Consider the following 24284-nt stretch of genomic DNA (forward strand, 5'->3'; position numbering starts at 1 on the left):
GGGGGGGGGGGGGCACAGCTCCTACACCAGCCTCAGCTCTGCTCATGGGGAGGGGGGGGCTGCAGCACCTACACCAGCCTCAGCTCTGCTCCTGGGGGGCTGCAGCTCCTACACCACCCTCAGCTCTGCTCCTGGGGGGGCAGCAGCTCCTACACCACCCTCAGCTCTGCTCCTGGGGGGGGCTGCAGCTCCTACACCAGATTCCGTTCTGCTCCTGGGGGGGGGGGGGTGCAGCTCCTACACCAGCCTCAGCTCTGCTCCTGGGGGGGGGGCTGCAGCTCCTACACCAGCCTCAGCTCTGCTCCTTGGGGGCTGCAGCTCCTACACCAGCCTCAGCTCTGCTCCTATATATAGACTGAAAAACGGGAAGAGCCTGTGCGTGAAGGAGGTCCGGGGGAAAGTGTAGAGAAGCTCCATGGAGTCTCCATTGTACAAGGACAGCCTCCCCCCCTCGTAGTCCAGATACACCCCCAGCTTCAGTGGCTTCTCGTGAGGGGACAGAGGAGTCTTAGGGGAGGTGAGAGCCCAGTACTGACCATCATGCTCCCTCCTCTCCACAGCCCAGACTCCCCCCTCAGGTGACCCTGTGATCCATCTCTTCCTCTCCACAGACCCTGCAGCGACCCCCACAGTCCATCCTTCCCACCCGTCCTTCAGCAGCTGCACCTCCCAGTAATGTCTGCCTGAGGTGAACCCCTCGCTCCCCAGCACACAGGGCCAGGAGGTGAATCTCTTGGGGGTGTCCGGCAGGGGTTGCCATGTCTCTGTCCATCTCACACATCTCACATGTCTCCCCTCCTCAGACAGGCGGAGCTTCGGATGCGCGGTGTCTGGATCCAGAGTCACCGTCACTGCAGAGAAGAGATTCAGAATTAGAGCACAGAGGACCAATCACAAAGAACCACACTGCACTTTACACTGCACTTCATAGCACCTACCTGGAGGGAGCTCAATGTACAGCACTAGACTACGCCACATGGTAGACGGTCTTGAAAATGGTCACTATACTACGCTGAACACTGCTATCCACACCGCTGTGCTAAACACTGTGCTAGAGCACCCACTGTGCCAAGAGGAACTCTGTACTAGATGGAACACTGCACTAGACACCAAGGGAGCACACTGCAGAGAGTACATGTTAGTAAAGCGCTCACTGTCCTAGATGGGAGGCTGCACAAGACAGCTCGCTGTACTACAGAGCACACTGCAGAGAGCGCACAGCTCTACAGCTACTGTACTCGATACCAGACTGCGCTAGGCAGCTCACTGGACTACAGAGTGCACAGCAGACAGTACACTGTACCTCCCACTGTCCTGGATAGTGTACTACAATAGACAGCACAGTATACTACAGAGCACACTGTAGAGTGCACAGTTCTACAGCACCCACTGTCCTAGATGATAGACTGCACTAGACACACAATATACTACAGAGCACACTGCAGACAGTACACTGTGCTAGATAAAACACTATGTTTAAGAGCCAGCTGCTCTACTTACTGTGATAGATACTCACAGTACTAAGCTGCACACTGCTCTAGACAACACACAATGAGAGGCAGCACACTGCCCTAGAGGGTATGCGGCGCTAGATATTACAGTGCAGTAGAGAGCACACAGTCGTAGATACACACTGCAATATTAGGGATACTATATAAGACCACACACTCAATTCAACTGAACCCTAAAATAGTGCAATGTACCAGACAGTACACCCTAGGAGACTGCCCACTGTGCCACACACTACACTGCACTAGAACTAACACTATATTAACCAGCACACTGAACTAGAAAGTACACTGTACCAGACAGCACATAGTTCGAGGCAGCTACAGCACGAGAGAGCACAACACAATAGACAATACACTATTTCACAAAACACTGCAACGGACAGCAGACTGGACTAGATTACGCGTTGCTGTAGAGAGCACACTGCACTACACAGCACACTATACTACACTGCCATTGTGCTGCACTAGACAGTACACTGCAGTAAAGGGTTGACTTGTCGCATCATCTCCGTTTCCAAACCACATCTTTTTGCTCCTCCCCCAACCCCTTTCCTTGATTCCGGTCGTGGGCACTTTTTTCTGAAGCAACTGAGCATAAATGGTCTCAATCAATGCACTGGACGTCACACTGCACTGGACAGTACACTGTGCTAGGGAGCTCACGTCACCAGATGACACACAGTAATAAATAGCATAGTATACTAGAACGCACACTGCACAAGTGGTACATTATATTAAACAGAAAACAGCACTAGGCAGTGCAGTGTACAAGGTGTCCCACACTGTTCAAAGTTACACTGCAGTAGACAGCACATTGCCCTAGAGCACACTGTACAAAACAGTACAACTAGCAAGAACACTGTCCTGTGTGGAGCACTGCCCAAGAGGGCACACCGTACATGATAGTGCAAGGCATAAGACAGCACCAGCAGGAATATTGCACTTATGGAACGCTGCACTAGAGAGCACACTGCACAAGACAGAGAAACTAGCAAGAACACTGGACAAGACAGTACGAGCAAGAACCCTGCACTACTTGAAACACTGTACTAAAGGGCACACTGTACATGACAGCACAGTGCACACCAGTGACTGACCTGAAGGGAATGGATTCGGGATGTCTAGTCGCATTGTCGACTACCACTAGGATGAGCCCATTTCCTGGTACTGTGGAAGGGTCCAGGGGACCAGCCGTGCCAATCCCTACCCTCTCAAGGGGTGTTCCCACCACTGGCAGTGGTATCAGGGGAGCCCCGATCCCCACCCTCTCAAGAGGTGTCTCCACCACTGGCAGTGGTATCAGGGAGCCCCAATCCCTACCCTCTCAAGAGGTGTCCCCACCACTGGCGGTGGTATCAGGGAGCCCCAATCCCTACCCTCTCAAGGGCTGTCCCCACCACTGGCGGTGGTATCAGGGAGCCCCAATCCCTACCCTCTCAAGGGCTGTCCCCACCACTGGCGGTGGTATCAGGGGAGCCCCAATCCCTACCCTCTCAGAAGGTGTCCCCACCACTGGCGATGGTATCAGGGAGCCCCAATCCCTACCCTCTCAAGGGCTGTCCCCACCACTGGCGGTGGTATCAGGGGAGCCCCAATCCCTACCATCTCAAGAGGTGTCCCCACCACTGGCGGAGGTATCAGGGAGCCCCAATCCCTACCCTCTCAAGAGGTGTCCCCACCACTGGCGGTGGTATCAGGGGAGCCTTGGGATTGCCTCCTGCCTTGACACTGGCTTGGCAGGTTACAAAGGAGCGACACAACTCCATCACCTTCTCAGACATCTGGGGAAAGTGCAAGTGGTCGACCAGCCTCTCCCAGGTCTCGGTCACCGTCAGATGCCCAGCCAAGGGGATGTCATGGTCCGATGCTAAGGCGGAACTCCCTGTACTGCCGAGGGACCACCAGCACCGTTCAGGAGCTAGCACAACTGAGGGGGTCACTGTGTGACCTTGCACTCGCCAATTGGCCGAACAGGGCTTTCCACAGTAAAAGCTGCAGTTGTCGCTGGAGGCACACGGAAGGTCTCAGTGTGGACACCAGAATATAATTTCATTCAGCACAAATCTATTTACCTTTATATTTCTTCATCTCCTTTTCAGGTTTCTGAATTTTCATAATTTCTTTTTCATTTTTTTTCTTTATCTCCGACTCTGGGCCCTGAAACTTCACCTTCTTACACCTGGAAGGACACACAAATCATTTTAGTATTACAAAACGCTAAGAGGCTACAGGATCTGAAAGAGACAACACGACCACCCTGTTATTTGAAATAAAATACTGTAATTACAGGAGCTCTAGCAGGACTGGAGTTGATGTGTATATACAAACACACACACACACACACACACACACACACACATGTTCCTTGTGGGGACTATGCGTTGATACCTGTCTTGTGGGGACTAACCATTCCCAATGTTTTTTTTAAAGTACACCAGTAACAGAAAAATGTTAAGAAACAATTCAAGATACAGGCTCATGCTACAAGTTTGCAAATATATTGTTATTTAATCGCACGCACAGGTCAATCCTTGTGGGGAGTTGAACGCGTGCTGCCATACTTGTGAAGACCTACTCATATTTGCCATCTGTGATTGAATACAGGCAAAGGCACCTGGCTAAATGCTTATGTTATGAACAGTATGCACAAATAACAAAATAATCTATTCTCAGATGAATTACTCCACATATTCTAGGGGTACACAACATAGGAATTATGCAAATAATGTGTCAGAAAATGTCATATATCATGATTACAGAAAGGCACTTAAAACTATTTCCCCATGTGCTTAGTGCTCAGAATCTCAGTTAGGAAATAAAGCATAAAGAAATTAACAGATGGAATCAAGCGATATGGCCAAGTGGAGCCCAGAGCTCAAATATTTGCTTATCCATTTGTCACAGTAGCTATTAAACAACATCTTCTTAGGAATGCATGTAATGTTAATACTTGCATGGGCACTGTGTGTAATGATGCCCACACAGGTGGTATGTGATCCTACATTGGGATATTGTGTGATGATGATGCCACAGAGGTACATCAAGTGTCTAAAGATAATCTTGTTCGAGTCCCCACTAAAATTGTTTTTAAGACCATTGTTCAAGTTCAAACAGAGGTTGCGTGGGATTATTGGAGCTTTCGATTGCCCACAGATGTGATGTTTACGATAGTCATGATCAAGTTCCCTCAATGATACAATGTAACGAATGTGATGTTAAAGTCCTCAAAGAGATTGCGTGTTGTTATAGGGATGCTTAAATCCCACCAAACATAGTGTGTAGCTATGTGGATTTTCAAGTCACCACGGTGATAGTGTTTGAAGATGAACTGTTCAAGACCCCACTGAGAAGGGGTGTAAAGTTAATTTTGTTTCAGTCATCTCCTAAATAATGTTTGAAGACAATGTTCAAGTCGCGACCCAGGCAGTGTGTGAAAATAATATTCAAGTCCCCAGACAGCTAGTGTGTCATAATAATGATGTTCAAGTCCAGAGATAATGTGTGATTATAACAATCAGTGCACAAGAGAGGGAAAACCTAAAAAATGGTGAACTCTTAACGTGCTAAGAGGTCATAGACTGGTCTCAATATATACCCAAGTGAAAAGGCATCTGCACCCTGGTGAATTGGTGCGACCCTTGCATCACATGGATATATAAGCAGGATCCTCACCCGTTGGTACAACGAGTGGCATGCATCATCATCGGATCCTCACGCACTGCACCTAGTGTGAGTGGGTGGGCTCAACACAATTTGTAAGTGGAGCTCTAACTAGAACCTAAGAGCTAATAAAAAAAAGCTTCAGGATCCTTTCTGCATGCCCCGTTTGGCACACGATAATCTAAGTGTGCACAAGCATGAGACAATTACATGAATAGGGGTATTATTCACCCCATTACAAAATACTTTCTTGCATTCAGCTCCCCAGGGAGGACCATGTCCCTTGGTGTAGTAAATGCCAGGGGGCAATAGGATAATTGATCCCTTTTCTGAAATGAAGGGTAAACACTATCAGCCACATGCATCAAAGGAAATTGTATTCGCAAACGGTGCGAATCTCAAAATTCGGCCGTTTGCGAATGCAATTTCCATTTTTTGGATGCATTAACATTTTAGTAAGTTTCGCAATTTAAGAAATTGCAAAATTGCGATTTCTCAAATTGCGATTGCATTTAAGGAATCTCAAATTGAGATTCCTTAAATGCAATGCATCAAACGTTAAAAAATTTCGAATTCGCAAATAAGGGGAGCAAATTACCATGAAGTTGACCTTCATCGTAATTTGCGAAAACTTTGAAAAATGGACTAAAGTGCATTTTTCAAAGTTCCATTTTACACACACACATGCCCTTGGGGCATGTGTGTGTACAAAATGTACTCCTAAGCAGATTTCAGGGGTGCAAAAGGGTGTCCTTTGGACACCCCTGCACCCTTGAAATTGCATTCTTAATTTGCGAATGTTATTTATTTTATTTATTTATTTATGATATTTTTATTGCGCATACAAATACCCGAAGGTGTCTCGGTGCAGGTGGGGGCTAGAGGGACCGAACAGCAAACTCACTGGTTGAACAACCATGTCTTTAGGAGCCTACGGAAGCTCATCAAATTGGGGGCATTTTTAATAGTAAGTGGCAGAAGGTTCCAAAGCTTGGGCGTAGCAACCAGAAAACGTCTGTCTCCCCAAGTTGCTGTTCTTGTGCGAGGTACCGGTAGGAGGCAGGTGTTGGCAGATCTCAGCTGCCTTTTAGGGGTGTACAACTGAAATGCATCAGTCAGAAACTTGGGTCCGACGCCATGCACTGCTTTATAGGCGATGCAGAGGGCCTTGAATTTAATTCGGCCCTCTACTCTAAGCCAATGAAGCTGACGAATGGCGGGAGTAGTAGGCTGGCGGCGAGGGATGTCTAAGAGAATTCTCGCAGCCACGTTCTGTATGGACTGCAGCTTAGACAGAACGAGTTTCTGAGAGTTAAGAAAGAGGGCATTTCCGTAGTCGATTTTGGAAAACACTAGGGTGGTAACTAGGGTCTTCCCAGCTGAGATAGGGAGGTAAGGCAGAAATTTCTTGATTTTCTTTAAAATAAAGAAGGCAGATGACACAACCTTGTTGACGTGAAGGTTAAATGTCAGCTTGCTGTCAAAAATAACTCCCAGGTTTCTCGCCTTTTCAATTGGGCCACCAAATGGAGGACCATTCCGGGGAGAGTTTGCCGAAGGTCATGACCTCGGTTTTGTCTGAGTTAAGCCTCAAACAATTGGAGGACATCCAAGTACTGACAGCGAGCATGGCCCTTTGGAAGTTGGCTGCCACCACTGGGCCGTCCTTGTGGATCGCCAGCACCAGTTGGGTGATGTCTGCGTAAGATGTAAGTCGCACCCCATGGGCCTTTATTACCCTCGCTAGGTCCGCTACGTAGATGTTAAATAGAGTAGGACTTAGCGAGTAGCCCTGTGGGACTCCACAAGGTAGTGCAGAGACGGGAGAGTAGAAATTACCCAACTTGACTGTCTGGGTACGGTCGGCCAGAAAGGATGAAATAAGATCTCTGGCCATGCCGTTTATCTCCAGAGCTGTGACACGGTCGACCAAAATAGCGTGGTCGACCGTGTCAAATGCTGCGGACAGGTCCAGAAGAATCAGAACGGCCACACGGATCTATGACAGAATTTCGACAGACAGAATTTCGACCTACACAAATATCGGCGTAATTATATCGATAGCAAAAATATCGACGCCCTATGTACAACATGGTAAGTACCAAAATATCGAAAAAATAATATCGATGTTAAAAATATCGTTGTTAAATATATCGATTTTTTTAAAATTTAAAATAACATAAAAATACTGTAAATAATACTTATTAATTACTTAAACATATTTAAATATATGTAATAATGGTAAAAAAACTTAATAATACATATTTAATTTAAAAAATAATAATTAAAAATCATATATAATATGTACTTACTTAACAATAATTACTATTCCCACTCCAGTGGGTGCAACAGTAGGGAAAACTGACCCTAAACCCTAAAAATACCCCTTTACCCAAAAACCTAAAACTGACCATGAACCCTAAAAATACCCCTTTACCCAAAAACTGAAAACTGACCCTGAACCCTAAAAATACCCCTTTACCCAAAAACTAAAAACTGACCCTGAACCCTAAAAATACCCCTTTACCCAAAAACTGAAAACTGACCCTGAACCCAAAAAATACCCCTTTACCCAAAAACTGAAAATGACCCTGAACCCTAAAAATACCCCTTTACCCAAAAACTGAAAACTGACCCTGAACCCTAAAAATACCCCTTTACCCAAAAACTAAAAACTGACCCTGAACCCTAAAAATACCCCTTTCCCCAAAAACTGAAAACTGACCCTGAACCCAAAAAATACCCCTTTACCCAAAAACTGAAAACTGACCCTGAACCCTAAAAATACCCCTTTACCCAAAAACTGAAAACTGACCCTTAACCCTAAAAATACCCCTTTACCCAAAAACTGAAAACTGACCCTGAACCCTAAAAATACCCCTTTACCCAAAAACTGAAAACTGACCCTGAATCCTAAAAATACCCCTTTACCCCAAAAACCAAAACTGACCCAGAACACAAAAAATACCCCTTTACCCAAAAACCCAAAACTGACCCTGAACACTAAAAATACTCCTTTACCCAAAATTAATTAATATTACAATTAAATTACTTCCCACCCTATTCCCCTATAAACCCACAACCCGCTCCAGTAGTAAAACATATAATTTAGTTAAAAATAAACATAAATTATCAATTAATTATTCTATTAATCAATTAAAATAATTCATTGCCAATTAATATTTAATAGCAAAAAAATAAATCATTAAAAAATAATTATTTAATTACAAATAAATTACTTCCCACCCTATTCCCCTACAAACCCACAACCCGCTCCAGTAGTAAAACATATAATTTACTTAAAAATATACATAAATTATCAATTAATTAATCAATTAATCAATTAAAATAATTCATTGCCAATTAATATTTAATTGCAAAATAAATTAATCATTAAAAAATAATTATTTAATTACAAATAAATTACTTCCCACCCTATTCCCCTAAAAACCCACAACCCGCTCTGGTAGTAAAACATATTATTTACTTTTATATATTTTTTATTTATAAAAACATATTAAACACATATTATAACAATTAATTTAAATACTTAACTAAAATTTCTAACACATATTAGTAAATCGAAATTACTTACATCGATATATATGCTATCAATATAAGTAATTTCGATATTACTTACCTTAGGGTCGATATTCTGGCCATCGATATTCTGGACATCGATATTCTGTCCCATCGATATTAGCAACTCGATATAAGTGTAAGTCGAAATTAAAAAATCGATATTTTGACTGTTTACCCGGCCACACCTACCTGGTCCATAATGGCTCTGATTTCATCTGAGGCCTTTATTAAAGCGGTCTCGGTTCCATGCCCTTTCCTGAAGCCAAACTGCGTTTCGTCTAGAAGTTGATGAATGGTGAATTGCAAATTAAGAATTGCAAATTAAGAATGTCTTTCCATTCATTCCTATGGGCCTCTAGGCCCATAGGAATGGATGGGGAAGTATTCCTTAATTGCGATTCTCAATTAGAGAATCGCAATTAAGGAATTTTAAGAAATCGCTATTTTTATATCGATTTCTTCATGCATTGCAGTTTGCAATTCCTTAATTGCGATTCCTTATTTTTCGCAATTAAGTAATCGCAAAATGCAATATTGATGCATGTGTATGTATGTTTTCTATCCTTTTAGAGTGTGATGACAGGGATCGTCCCAACCCCACTACCTAATGGAGCCTGAATATTTATGAGCGATGTAGGTGTCATACACATAACGATTCTTTGAAAAATACTAGCGTGTGCATTTTTGTCATATATAGTCTTTTGTCTGGGAGTAAACTCGCGTGTCTGCATGCCGCATTTGGCACACGATAATCTAAGTGTGCACTAGCATGAGACAATTACATTAATAGGGTGTTATTCACCTCCTAACAAAATGCTCTTGTATTTTCTATTTCAGAGACCATTGGATGGAAAAGGTCCTATGGTCTGCATGACTGCATGCTTCATTGCAGTGAATTGTGTAACCCAGCATTAGGAGTTGGAATCCACCAACCACAACCTGTAGGAATTCCACAGATGTAGTTGGTCCTGAAGAAAGCCTACTGACCCTGAGGGCACTTGTAATAGGCTGAAACATGTCGACCCTACTGAGCTGGAGATGTCAGAGGTCATGCACTCATGGAATATCACACTGTTTTTATCCCTGCTCAATAAATAAGATTTAGGATACCAAAGGCTTTTTCAAATTGCACTTAGGTTCTAGTAACAGCTCCGCTAAACAAATCGCGCGGAGGGCACCCACCCACACTATGAGCTGTGGTGAGGATCCGATGATGAAGCATGCTGCTGGTGGTACCAATAGGTGAGGATCCTATTAATACATCCATGTGATGCAAGGGTCACGCTGATTTACATGGGTGCAGATCCCTTTTCACTTTGATATATATTGAGACCAGTCTAAATGAAATACCAGTATTTGTAACGCGCACAGCTACCTCCGAAGTGGTGTCGAGGCGCTGGGGGCCCTCGGGAAGATGAAGCGAGCTAATGCCCAGAGTCACATGGTGCCGGGCTGACCTGCCACCGGTGATCCAACCGTAAGCCCCAGATGCCAGCATCAGTCGCCCTGGCCGCTGCGCCACACCTCTTCCACAGTCTATCTGACCTCTTAGCACGTTAAGAGTTCACCATTGCGAGGCTTTCCCTCTCTTGTGCACTGATTGTGATATTGAAGGGAGGCTGAGGGCTGCCCCTATTTAGCTTCTCAATCCAACTTGTTTTCTTAAATGTGTGATTATGGACATGTCCACATCGCCACATAAATAGGGTCTGTTAGTGTGCGCTTATATTGGTGGTGTTCAATTCACCCCATGCAGCATGACTATAGGGATGTTCAAGTCCCACAAAAACAGTGTGTGAGGTAACAAGCCTTTACCCTGCAGTCTTTACCCCGCAGGACTTTGACACACATTCCTTTAGCATGCAGTTAGGTATTTTTTTTAAAAGACATAATAATTATGTCATTTAAAAAAGGAGATGTACGGGTTATGGGATTGGAAAGTGTTCAGGGTTACAATGATCATAAAGGAGGTTTTAGGGTTCAGAGGGGGAGAAGTGTACGGGGTAGTGAGGGTTTAAATGGTTTTTCGTGGTTAGGGATGTGTAAGTGTATGGGTAGTCAGCGTTGTAAGGGGTTTTTAGTGTTTAGGGATTAGTAAGATTTCAGGGAAATAAGGGATTTTAGGGTTCAGGGAGGAGTAAGGGTACTGGGTAGTAAGAGATTTATAGAGGTTTGTAGGGTCCAGGGATGCGTAAAGGTTAATAAAGCATTTTTAATTTTCAGAAATGGGTGAGAGAACAAGGTTGTGAGAGGTTTTTAGTGTTCAGGGATTTTTAAAGGGTAGTGAGGCACTGTTCAGGGATGGGTAGGGTGTGGGTAGTAAGGGGTTTGAGGATTATTTTAGGGTTCAGGAATGGTTATGGTATGGAGTGGCAAGTGGCTGCTTATGGTTCAGGGATGGATAAAGTTACAGGTTACAAGTATTTTACAGAGTTCAGGGTTACGTAAGTGTACCAGGTAGTATGAATTAGTACCCCTGGTGATGTCTCCGCCCTCCGGGAATAATAAAAAAAAATCAGCAAACACAGTGCACCCGAAGAAATGGACACACTACCCGGAAAATGCAGCAATTTGCTCGTGTGAGGGAGGAGGGTGATAAACTAGCACAAAGGGGGCTCTTCCTGTTTGATGGAGGTGAAGGTGCAAAAAAACTCTACCCTGCTCTCTTGTGTCCTTTTTGGGAGGGGGACGGGGTAGTCACCTAAGCACACTGGAGGTGGGCCAACCCGTAGGGAGTCAGCAGCAGCAGCAGCACAGGGGCTCATTAAATAATTGCTGGCGGTAAACTCCACCACTACGTGGCCAGCAGAGTTTTTTTGCTAAACTCCAGCTGAGCCGGAGCGCTGAGTAGGCAAAACTGTGAGAGCTCAGTGGGCAGAGCGAAGTTTGCAGCCCAGACTTAGTTTAAAGCAGAGAGCACATGCCCTTTAGCACTGGCTAGCAGTAGTAAACTGGCCAGACTCATAAAGTTAGCATGAATGAAGTCAGCAAGGACAGGGGTCTGAAGGCAAAAAGTCAGGGGAAACCACACCAAGGATGCCAGTTCTAACTAATGTCCCCCTGGCTGAAAGTGGGGCGAGCTACCCAACTTCTTGGGTGCTCTCTTGACGAGGACGGAAGAACCTGGAGAGACCAACAGCATCAGCAGTGTCCGTTCCAGGACAGTGTTCCACCGAAAAGTCCATTCCTGTAGGGAGATGGACCACCTCAACAGATTCTCACCCCTGATCTGCATTCACCTTCTGTGCTTTGCCTGAACTCAGAAGTGAGCACCAAAAAGGTATGATCTCAGCTCCTTCTGTGCCCAGACCACGGCAAAGGATTCCCCTTCTATTGCGCTCCACCTCTGTTCTCTGAAGTAGCCCCCTACTGATGAAAGTTACAAGCTGATCCAGGCCCCCTTCATTTAGCTGTGAGAGCACAGCCCCTAAACCAAACTCTGAGGTGTCTGTTTGTACAATGAATGGTTGGAAGAAGTCTGGGGTTTTGAGCATGGGTGCTGTGCTCATGGCATCGTTCAGAGGGTCTAAAGCTTTCTGGCACACCTCTGTCCAGATCACCTGATGTGGCTGCTTCCTGGAAGTCAGCTCTGTCAAGGGGCAGCAATGGAGCCGTACCCCCTGAAGAATCTCCTGTAGTAGCCAGTGAGGCTCTCACCGCAGTCTGAATCTTGGGCCGGGGGTTCCGAAGCCAGAAAATTAGGAGGTACATAAAGATATGATTTTGTACTTACAGTTTCTACATTCTACTATATATATATATATATATATATATATTACCTACTGGCTATCGCCAGTAGGTATATATAGTTAGGATTTATTCCCTATGGGATTTTTGAAAATTCTATGTCTAATAACTTTGGCGTTTGTGGACGGAATCGGCTGAAATTTTCAGGAAAATGGCACATTTTGTTTCTGAGCAGCCCTTGAACATTTGGGGGGGGTTTCATCAAGGGGGGGCCGAGAAAAAAGGGGGGTCCCAAAACGCGTTTTTCCCATGTTAATTTCCATAGGGCGGTTGGACTCACTTTTAGCTCGAACGGCTGAATGGATTTGCACGAAACTTGGCAAAATTGTAGGGACTGTTAGCCCGATGTGCCTTTGCTAGGAAATTAACGTTCAAAACAAGATATATATCTGTAACAGCGCTCCAGGCTGCGCACCGGTTCGCTTACTTTTCGCGAAACGGAACTTTGCGTGCAGAAAGCTGATTGGCTCTCCGGTGTCTGTCAACATTCTAAACAGTCCGGAGCGGCCGCCATCTTATCTCTCGGTAGGATCGAGAGAGAAGAAGAGGTGAAAAACGAAGGGGGAATTTAATGAAAGGGGGCAAGGTATACTCTTCTTGACCCCCTAGGAATGTTGTTGGGGTTATTAAAGGGTCCCGTGGGGAAAATGAAAAAAAAAATGATTTTTCACGGTAGAAGCGCTTCACGGGCCGCGAACTGGGCCGCAAACTGGTAGCGAAACGGGAATTCGCCATTTTGTGCTTCGTTAATTAAATTACTAGGTATAAGGGGGTGCGGGAGACGTATCCTAATCCCCTATGTTTCCTGAGGGTGGCTGAGGAGGCTCATATATGTTGATACATGTCTTCCAGCGGCTGCGCCATCTTGCCTTTTTTCCAATGCCACAATTTTGTCGTGCACGGCAGCCATTTTAGATGCCAGGCTGGTCCCAGGCTATCACCTACCCCTGCGGATGTAGTTTATGGCCCCAGCTGTAGAGAATCCAGACATGCCAACCCTCCCGATTCAGGCGTGAGACTACTGATTTCAGTGCTAGTCTCCCGCCTCCCGATTTCTGCAAGCAAAAACCCGGGGGCATATTCCGAACAACTAGCGATAATTTTTGTCTCTAACTTGTTTAGAGACAAAAATTATCGCCGCACATCGGCGATTTTTATCGCAGATAAACCTTGCTATTATCGCAGAAAAGTCAGCGATATTCATGTATTATCGAGCAAATGCTCTTAGCCATGTTATCCACCTCCCATTGGATAACATGGCTAAGAACTGCTCAGGGCAGGTGTTAGCTTTTGGAGATATTCGCGCTTAGCGCGAATATCTCCAAAAGTTGGTAATAGGAGATAGCGATGTTAGGGACTGTTTCCAGTCGCTAACATCTTGGCACGCCCACTTTGCATGTCATTAGTGATAAGTATCACTGACATGCAAAGCGGGGCCCAAGATGGTCGCTATCTCCTTTTAGCTGTCACTAACTGGTGTTAGCGACAGCTTGGTAATAGGGAGATAATTTTATCTCCGCTTTCATGGCTTTGAAAGCCAAAAAAGCAGAGATAAACCCCCTTGATAATATGCCCCACGATTCCTCGGGGGTTTCAGCTGACAGGGCTTGGTATTGTGTTACGTAGTAATTTTTCCAGGAAACGTCAGAGGGTCGATGCAGGGGTTCTAGAAGAGGTGATAAACCATTTAAGCCTCATGAACAAGCGCATGGTCTTTTAAAGATTTGTGAAGTACTCGGGGTGGCGGTGTGTGTGTGCTCTCTTTCAGGAGCGGGCGGGGGGGCACTGCCAGCAACTTGCCAGGTCAGGTAGTGTTCAACACGTGCATCACCCTTTCTCTGCCTGCTATTGCGCTCCATGCTTCGGAAAGGTAAGAAAAAGAACGTGCATTTGAGTTTGAAATGTCCGATCCTGCAGCAGCACACTTCCAAAGCCCACACATGACAATAACCCGATTCAAGGCCCCATTCACCCGTTTTTAAAAAAAATATATAACACTCCAACAAAGTAAGATTATAAAACTTTATTAACTTTTAAATATAATGAACGGAACAAAAACTGTAAAAACATTTAAACATTTTTCACCCAAAAAAGCAACAATGGTCAGAAGCTGTCTTTTGTGCGAATAGTCCCAAGGCAGCACAACGTGCAGAGTTCTGGACGGCACCCAGGTGATGTCGCCTGGGTGCCGCACTGGTTTTGGGATCCTACAATGCTGCTCCGAAAATTGGCGTGGGGCGTCCCGGGTGGTGCGGGGGGAGGCCTCGTCAGTAGCGGTCTGTTGTGCGAATAGTCCCAAGGCAGCAGAACGCGCTGAGATGTTGATGGCACCCAGGTGATGTCCAGTAAACTGCCGCACTGGTTTTGGTATCCTACAATGCTGCTCCGAAAATTGGCGTGGGGCGGCCGGGGGGGGGGGGAAGTGGGGGAGGCGGCGTGAACGGGCCTCCCCAGGTGGCGGCCATCCAGCTGAGTTGCACCCGCTCTTGCGGCTACAGCGTCTCGCTCACCATGTTGTTGAGTTGCTCCCACTCTTGCAGTGCAGCGATAGGCGGCTGCCACATGACTCTTAAAATGGCGGACGGCTCTTCGGTTTTGGGCCTGGTCCACTGAAATGGCCCTGGGACACCTTGGAACTCGGACGCTTGCCTGCTAGGGCTTGGGCTCCATTCTCGAAAAGCGTCCCCTCAGCCGTGAAGATTCTACAAAAGTCTTGGGGGCCCCCGACTCCCGCAAGCTTCCGGTGGGGAGCGGCTGCCATGATTGCTCGCGGAATGACCACGACGGAGCCACGAGATGGTGGTGCTCTCATGCTGACGCCAGCTTCAGTCTGAATGATCCAGAAACAAGGTGGGGCTTTCATCGTTTGGGAAAAAAAAATGTTCTAAACCAATGAAAAGTGTTATTTTTAGGTCATATGACCAAGCCTTCCATCTTTAGGAAACCAAAAGTAAAATGAACCAATGAAAAGTTTTATAAACAAGTCACATGAACTGTTATGCGGCATAGGGCTACAAAAAGCGTAGAAAATCCGTTGGCACGTGAGGCGGCGTCAGTAGCGGACCGATGTGCGAATAGGCCGAAGGCAGCACAACGCGTCGAGATCCGGATGGCACCGGGGTGGTGTCCAGCAAATTGCCGCAATGGTGTGGCCATCCTGCAATGCTGCGCCGAAAGACGGCGTGTCCAGCTGAGTTCCGGTCAGTTTTGCGGTACAGTGACTCGAACGCGCCGAGATCCGGATGGCACCGAGGTGGTGTCCAGCAAGTTGCCGCACTGGTGTGGCCATCCTACAATGCTGCGCCGAAAGTCGGCGTGGGGTGCCCCGTTGGCTTATGAGGTGATGTCAGTAGTGGACCGATGTGTGAATAGGTCGGAACCAGCACAAGGCGCCCTGCACTGTTGAGCTTTTTTCAATGCCTGTTTTTTGTTGTTTCCCCTCCATCAAAAACAAAAAAAATATATAAAACTGTGCAAAAATACAAAAAAATGTTTAGAAAAGCAGTGCTTGTAAGACTGTCTGAAGCTCTTTTGCACCTGCTGCAGCTTCACTATTGCCCTGGTGTGGCCAAAGATCGCCCATGACATAGGCGGCCGGCTTCCGAGGTCCGGCGGAACTTTTTTCCTTTTCATTTCTGCTTCTTGTCCCACAATCCGTTTCACCTGAAGACACGACCAGGTTCCTGAATGTGTGCAGGGGGACGCTATTGATTGAATGAAAATGGCGGCTTGACACAAAGCTGACTCAAGCGTTGCTGTTGATGCTATACAGACAAAAATTGGTTTTCAGTTTGTACATTCTTCAGGATTTTTTTTTCCATCCAAGGCTGATTGAGAGTTTGTAGAAAAATGGCTTCAGATTTTCCACATATTACTCTTCAACATTCTTCCTAAATGTAACAATGTGAGACTCACTAGGAGAACGGCTGTTTATCTTTCCTTTCAAAATGCTGCCAACAATATTTTCTGAATGGAAGACACCATCTTGTAGCATAAAGGGCCGAAAGGGGTTCTGGTCTGGCAGATTGTTGGTGGAGACATTTTGACTATATCTTGGACCTGCCCGGCCTCGCCCAAAATGGCGCCGGTATAAATGGGACTCGTAACTCCTTGCCCGCAAATGTATATCTAGAAAATTTTATTGTAAGTGGTCCTGTCTTATTTTAATTACAAAATGTACGTCCACCGATTCCGCAACTGTTAGACACCTTAGTTCTTGCAACCTAATGGCCCGCTCGTTACGTTCCTCTACAGTGTAAATGTCTCCTCATCATATACGATTTCAGTTTGCTCCGTGGCCGGCCCACGTGGTTATAGGCCCGTATTTGTATACTGACATTTTCACAATAAAAGTTTTTAAAACAAAACACGGTAGTAGTATTTACATTGGTAAAGTTTTTACTTTTAGTCACTGTTTTCGAATCCGTAAAAGGCAAGTGAAATAAAGCAGTCCAATTACATGACGGATAAAAGGTATAATATGTAGGAACGCAGTAAAGATAAATGGTCAAGGGCAGTTGTGTTTTCCACTCCTGCAACATAAAGTGATCGATAAGAATCTGATAATCAGGCGTATCGGCGACTAAGACAGCAGGCCGAGTCTCTTTTACTCAACGGCTCCGTCATGGAACGAAGAAACGCCCTTTTTCTCGAAAAAGGAATATATTTTACTTGCAGGACAGTTGTACATTTTTCGGGAAAGTACATTAGCCTGGAATATTATAACATATGTTTTAAAAAAATAATGTTCGAAAACAATAAAAAGCGTAATTTGTAGGTCATATGACCAAGCTTTTCATCATTAAAATAACAAAAGTAAAATGAACCAATGAAAAGTTTTATTAACAAGTCACATGACCTGTTATGCTTACGTTACGCGCTGCGCGCCGCGCCTCGGATCACTTCCGGGTGCGCTAACGCGGCGTGTCATATAACGCATTACGCGACAACGTAGGTCAAGAATATAGTCAAAATGTCTCCACCAACCAGCGTTCGGAACACAACCCCTTTCAGCAGTCCAAAAAGTTCTGTTAAATGACAACAGAGGGGACAGGCAACAAGAACCATCAGTCAAAGAGGGGAGGGCAAGTTCTTCTCTTCCGGGTCATGTTGGGGCGCTACCGGAACTGATCGAATTGGTAGTCTACAGTGTTTCTGGATGTTTCAGACTAAAGCTGGCGTCAGCATGAGAGCACTACCATCTCGTAGCTCCGTCGTGGCCATTCCACGAGCAGACATGGCAGCCGCTCCCCACCAGAAGCCTGCGGGAGTCGGGGGCCCCCAAGACTTTTGTAGAATCTTCACGGCTGAGGGGACGCTTTCGAGAATGGGACCCAAGCCCTATCAGGGAAGCGTCCGAGTTCAAAGGTGTCCCAGGGCCATTTTAGTGGACCAGGCCCAAAACCGAAGAGCCGGCCGCCATTTTGAGAGTCCTGTGGCAGCCGCCTATCGCTGCACCGCAAGAGCGGGAGCAACTCAACTACATGATGAGCGAGACGCTGTACTCGCAAGAGCGGGCGGTAAACAGCTGAATGGCGGAAGAGGCACAGTGTAGCAAAAGCGGGCGGAATGGCAACTGAAACGGTAAAGGGGCGCCCCACTACAGCGTGTCTTCAGGTCAAACGGATTGTGGGACAAGGTCCAGAATTGAAGAGTCATCAAAAGGCAAAAAGTTCCGCCGGACCCCGGGAGCCGGCCGCCTATGTCGGGGGCGATCTCAGGCTACACCAGTGCTATAAGACTTGGGGAGGGTGTCGGAGCCAAGCGTCTTCTCCGAGTCCATGGCCATCACACCGCCCCTCAGGGGCCTCCGTCAAGCTGTTTAGGAAGGTAACATATCACATTGTTTTCAAATGCAGTCAGGTCCACAAACGACACTCACTTACTTTGAGAATAGTGAAGCTGCAGTAGGTGGAAATAAGCTTCAGACAGTGTTACAAGCACTGCTCAGAACTCTGAACTATGGCACCCAACATCCAGAACTTATGCCATTTGAGAATGGCAGTGACATTGAAGCAACTCAGGGACCAAAACCATTAACGTACTTTCACGTATGAAAATCTTACTTGGGGAGGGGGCAGGAGCGAAGCGCCCCCTCCCAGTCCGCGCCACCACACCGTATGTTGAAAATCTGAAGCCATCGTTCTACAAAGTCAACCAACCTTGGATGGAAAAATCTAGAAAAATGTACAAACTGAAAACCAGTTTTGGTCTGCATAGCATCAGTAGCAACGCTTGCTATCAGAGTGCATGAGTTTCATGCTCGATCGATTGAGCTAGCCGGATCGGGCAATAAAAAGTATAAAATAGTTATGTAAATAGTTATTTAATAAAATGTTTTACCCTGTTTCTTTGCTGGTGTGTTGTCTATATTTTTAATATTTGCATAGGGTTTGTCGTTATTTTGGGCGGGGTGGGTGACGGAGTCGAGCTGTCTTGCAGCCCTCATGGTGTGGAGCTCAGTTCATCTCACTATTTTCGTATTTCTCATGAAGGGTTGTTCCTAATATTTCTATTTTAGCGAGGTCAAAAAGAGATCCAATTAGTGGCCTACTGATTTTGCTCGATTACTTTTATTTTTTTACACGATTTTTCACTATCTGCAAAAACTAAACAGAGTATTGCGACTTTGTGCTTGTTTGTAAATAGAGAATGATCCAAAGAGAACCAATTCTAAAACAGTAAATGCTTGGATAACAATCAATCAAATGGTGAGACAAGCAGGCACGACGGATTACAACGGGGGTAAAGGTCTGCGTTAACTACCGTTCACTATCTGCAAAGAGAGAGTACTACTAAGAGAAAAGAGGGGAGGGGGGGGTGCAGCGTTCAAAGCACATCAGCGTGCATAAATACGAAAATGTTTTTATCTATCACGTACTTGACATTTTAAAGCTTTTCATATTTGCTATTAAAAAACCATTGAAATTCACTGAAAAAACCATAGGTTATAGTGGATATATAGTTAGGAATTTGCATTTACAAAACCTTGAAAATTCAATGAAAAAACCATTGGTTTTAGGCCATATATAGTTAGGGATTTGCATTTACAAAACCTTATTTTACTCGCATAAAACCATTGAAATTCCATATATAGTTAGATGCGCTAACTATATATCGCGCACCCGCAATCCACTGCTGATGATGTCACATATTACATCATTCATGACATGGTCAGTGACATCACTGATGACATCACTGATGACAACTCAAATGACATCACTGATGACATCTCAAATGACATCACTGATGACATCACTGATGACAACTCAAATGACATCACTGATGACAACATCCAGTGACTGTATGTTTCTGTAAAGTTAAAATATGTCTTACATATTGAAGAATGAGTGGATGTATAAGTGTCTGGATGAAGGATTTAGTAGGTGCATGACTGATTGTATGAGGGAGTGATTAAATGTGTCTCACTGAGTGCATGGGTTAGTGATTAAACTGTATTAATTTGTGCATCATTATATCTGTTGTTCTGTAAACTGCTGCATGTGTTGATCAGTAGCTATATGAGTAACTATATGGGTTATTGATTGGTTGCCCAAGTATTTGTGTGGGAGACTGAGTGTGTGTGTGGGTGGTTGGGAGGTGTGTGACTCTGTGCATAGATGTGTGAGCAGTTGATTCACTAGGTGTATGAGTTCAAGAGTGCATGTGGAAACAGCTATATGGGCGGTTGACTGTGTGCATGAGTGTATTGGTGAGTGAATGGATATCTCAGTGCTACATGTCAAAGTAAGTACATATGTAAAACACAGTACATGTGAGAGTTAACATATATAAATAACTGTGCATAAGAGCCAGTGAATGTGTGAGTGGCTGTATGGATCATTGTGAACATGTATCAAGGATTGTATACGAGAGTAAATATGTGTTAGAATATGTTTCAATAAGTAAGGTGTGTATAACTGTATAGTTGAGGAATTGGAGGTGTGTTTGATTCTTTGCATGACTGTCTAGGTGTATGAGTAACTCCATGGATGAGTGACAGTCTGTGAGTGTCTGTTTTCACTGAGTGTATCTAAGGATATACCAGAGTCTGTAGAGGTTCATCGTATTAACACATGAATGATGTCATCTGTGATGTTGTCAGTGATGTCATTTGAGTTGTCATCAGTGATGTCATCAGTGATGTCATTTGAGATGTCATCAGTGATGTCATTTGAGTTGTCATCAGTGATGTCATCAGTGATGTCATTTGAGATGTCATCAGTGATGTCATTTGAGTTGTCATCAGTGATGTCATCAGTGATGTCACTGACCATGTCATGAATGATGTAATATGTGACATCATCAGCAGTGGATTGCGGGTGCGCGATATATAGTTAGCGCATCTAACTATATATGGAATTTCAATGGTTTTATGCGAGTAAAATAAGGTTTTGTAAATGCAAATCCCTAACTATATATGGCCTAAAACCAATGGTTTTTTCATTGAATTTTCAAGGTTTTGTAAATGCAAATTCCTAACTATATATCCACTATAACCTATGGTTTTTTCAGTGAATATATATATATATATATATATATATATATATATATATATATATATATATATATATATATATATATATTTATATATCACTGAATGAACACAACATAATATACTTGCATAATCTTGAAAAAGAGAATGGTAGCTGGACTGTGCCACTTATAAAGAGAGATTATGTGTAGTAGATGCTTCAGTTGCTGAGCTATTTTAATTGGAAATGGGTAAAGGATTGTTCCTTCAAATTGACACTCAGTCTCAAAAAACACTTTGACCCTGTTGAAGGCTACGGCCGAAACATGTAAGTCACATATTCTCGCACCTTGATGTAAACGAATCAGCTCAATAAAAAAAATTGGTGGTGATTAAAGGACCTGTGCCGCTTACTTTCTATACGCTGAAACAAAATTGCCTGGGAATGTTTCGAAAAAAGCGAGGTTTGCAGAGTGTACATGGAGATAGATAGATAGATAGATAGATAGATAGATAGATAGATAGATAGATAGATAGATAGATAGATAGATAGATAGATAGATAGATAGATAGATAGATAGAAATTATTTTTATGAAGGAGGAAATCGCAGCCAACGTTCCACCTGTGCCTCCAACCTGTGTATCACCTGCCCATAATTTAAACTGATAATACTAGCAGTGTCTAGGTGGATGTGAATGCCAAGGTATTTGACAGAGGCGCAACACCCTTCCAGAGGAAACCCACAATCCCAAGGAGTCGTGCTCTCTGTTAATGGGAAAATGACAGATTTGTGCCAGTTAATGCATTGCCCTGAAAAACGGCCAAACCGAAGTATTTCCCTTGTGATCGGTTCGAGGTTGTCATGTGGGTTGTAAAGAATGGTGTCGTCTGCATAGAGTGATACTAATAAAGGCCCTGTTTTAATTTGTAGACCCCAGTGGAGATGCCGCTCTTGGAAATTCCTTATCAGCGGATCCATGACTAGTATAAATAATTGGGGGGAAAGAGGACACCCCTGTCGCGTGTGGCGCATCAAAGGAAATCGATGCGAGAGCGTGCCATTGATTCGGAGTCTAGCCATCGGATTGGTATACAATAGAGTGGTGGTAGCCACAAACCCCATGGGCATCCCCATGGGGCTCATCACTGAGAGGAAAAAGAGCCATTCTAGAGAACCGAAAGCCTTCTCGGCATCCAATAAGATCGCCGCAGAATGCACTTTTGGGTCAATTCTGTGAATAACAGTGAAGAGGGTCCGAAGTTTGAGCGGTGCGGGACAAAGCCAGACTGTGCAGGGGATATAATATATTCCATTAATTGCGAGAGTCTGCTAGCTAGAACCTTAGCCAATATTTCGTAATATAGATTCAATAATGATCTCTGAGCCCTCCGGACGGGGAATATCTAAGCGGAGTATCACCGGGGAATGTCCGAATATGCACATGGTAAAACCTATAGGTCGGGAAACCAGCAACTCCCAGAGAAACCAGCCAATAATCAATTCTGGTCCATGTATTATGGTATCCTGACTAATGGGTGTAGGATGTGCCGGTAGGGTTATGCTGCCGCCAAATATCTATTAAGGAAAGTTGTGTGCAAGTCTCTTGTAGTGCACGTCGGGAGCGTGGTTTGGAGTCAGGGGACATGGAGGTATTGTCCAATCTGGGATATAATAATACATTGAAGTCTCCTCTCATAATAATCAAATTGGGTTCAAGTTTCATCAGGTGTATATGTGGCACGTGGAAAACATCTGGAGTGTCAACGTTTGGGCCATAGGCGCCCACCAAGGCCGTGAAATGACCCATGAGCATGCCTGTGACAATAGGAACCGGCCTTCACTATCCGCCACCACTTTGCCAGGACTGAAGGGGAGTCTCTTATGAATAAGGAGAGTGACGCCCCTAGAATAGCTGCTATAGTTGGCAAAATATATATGCGCTCTCCAACTAGAAGCCATATGTGTATCAGCTGCTTTGGGTAGATGTGTTTCTTGTAGACAGGCGATATCAACCTTATGTCGCACTAAATAATTGAGTACCTGACGGAGTTTGTGGGTATTGTTGAGAGCTCGTACATTCCAGGACATAAGGGACAGACTAGAGGGACCAACAAAATTACCTAGTGGAGCCATAATGGTATAGACAACAAAACTATGTGACGAGTTGCATATTTAAAAAACAACAACATGTGAAAGTAACATGTTTGTACCATCAGTGAATCTGTATGACCATGGCACAGTTCCCCCCCTTCCATCACCCAGCCTTACCCAACCCCGAGTAAGGCAATACCAAGATCCAACAATTCACAGGAAGTGCCAGCTCGCGTTACAAATGTGTAAACATCCCTTGGAAAAACACTCCCGCACACACTGAAACCAAAAACACAGTATAGTGTACACCCTAAGGGGTGGCAACACCACATCGGCCGAGACACTAACTGAATGCAGCAAAGATGAATAGTAAGCATTACTCATTGTTACCACATAATCCAAAGAGAAGCTACTGAGGTCACATCAGCTGGTCCCAGTGTTTGGAAAAAATACTAGTGTTGGATCCACTATGTGGAGGGGACGGACCTCCCCCCCACCCCCAGGCCAGCTGTTTTTCTTGTAGAATTTACAGAATTCTTGTGCTTCCATCGGGGTGTGAAATAAGCAAAAGCGACCTCCCACATCTACTTTAAGCCTGGCTGGATAGAGCATTCCATATTTCAGTCCCAAATTTCTAAGGGTTGTCTCTTCACCCCGTTGAACTTGCGGCGGGCGTCCTGGACCACAACAGTGAAGTCTGGAGAGAAAGAGATTTTAGAACCCTGCCAAATATTATCACCTCTTTCCCGGGCCAGGCGTAGGACTGAATCTCGATCCCTGAAATTCATGATCCTAGCAATTAAGGGCCTTGGAGGTAGGCCAGGATTAGGCCTAGGTCCAAGGGATCTGTGGGCACACTCTATTATAAATTCTGGGGTGAAGGTCTCTCTGCCAAAGAAATCTGAATCTCAAGCACAGTGAGAGATCACTGCCAGCAACGCGGGCGGGGTACTGTGGTAATGGGGCCTCAGTGAGCTTCCAACCTAGGCAGTGAACGCATCCACAGCCTCAGTTGGTGTTGTTCTTGAATACTGATCACCAGCAGGCATCGAAGGTGCAGCGTTATGCAGCCCAGGGGGCATGTCGCAGGTCCATGTATTTTTAACCATGTGGCCTCAGATTAGTCAGGGAAGCCGCGTATGTTCCGACTGTGGTGAGGTCCCTTCCAGGCAAGCCTGTGTATTGGGGCAGCACAATTCAGGAGAGTTCTTGCACCCG

General features: G+C 45.0%; 1 protein-coding gene across 1 annotated transcript in view; it reads right to left on the reverse strand.

Annotated features, from left to right (window-relative positions):
* Positions 1 to 321: 321 nt before the first annotated feature.
* Positions 322 to 24284, reverse strand: part of LOC144827940 (E3 ubiquitin-protein ligase TRIM58-like) — a 60030-nt gene continuing 36067 nt past the window's right edge. The window contains exons 4-5 of the mRNA XM_078686105.1: positions 3584 to 3690; positions 322 to 851 (exon numbers count right to left, since the gene is read on the reverse strand). Of these exons, the coding sequence (XP_078542231.1) occupies positions 322 to 851; positions 3584 to 3690 (637 nt within the window). The remainder of the gene's footprint in view (positions 852 to 3583; positions 3691 to 24284) is intronic.

Source organism: Lissotriton helveticus, chromosome 4_1 (genome assembly GCF_964261635.1).
Source record: "Lissotriton helveticus chromosome 4_1, aLisHel1.1, whole genome shotgun sequence".
In the NCBI taxonomy this organism is placed as follows: domain Eukaryota; kingdom Metazoa; phylum Chordata; class Amphibia; order Caudata; family Salamandridae; genus Lissotriton; species Lissotriton helveticus.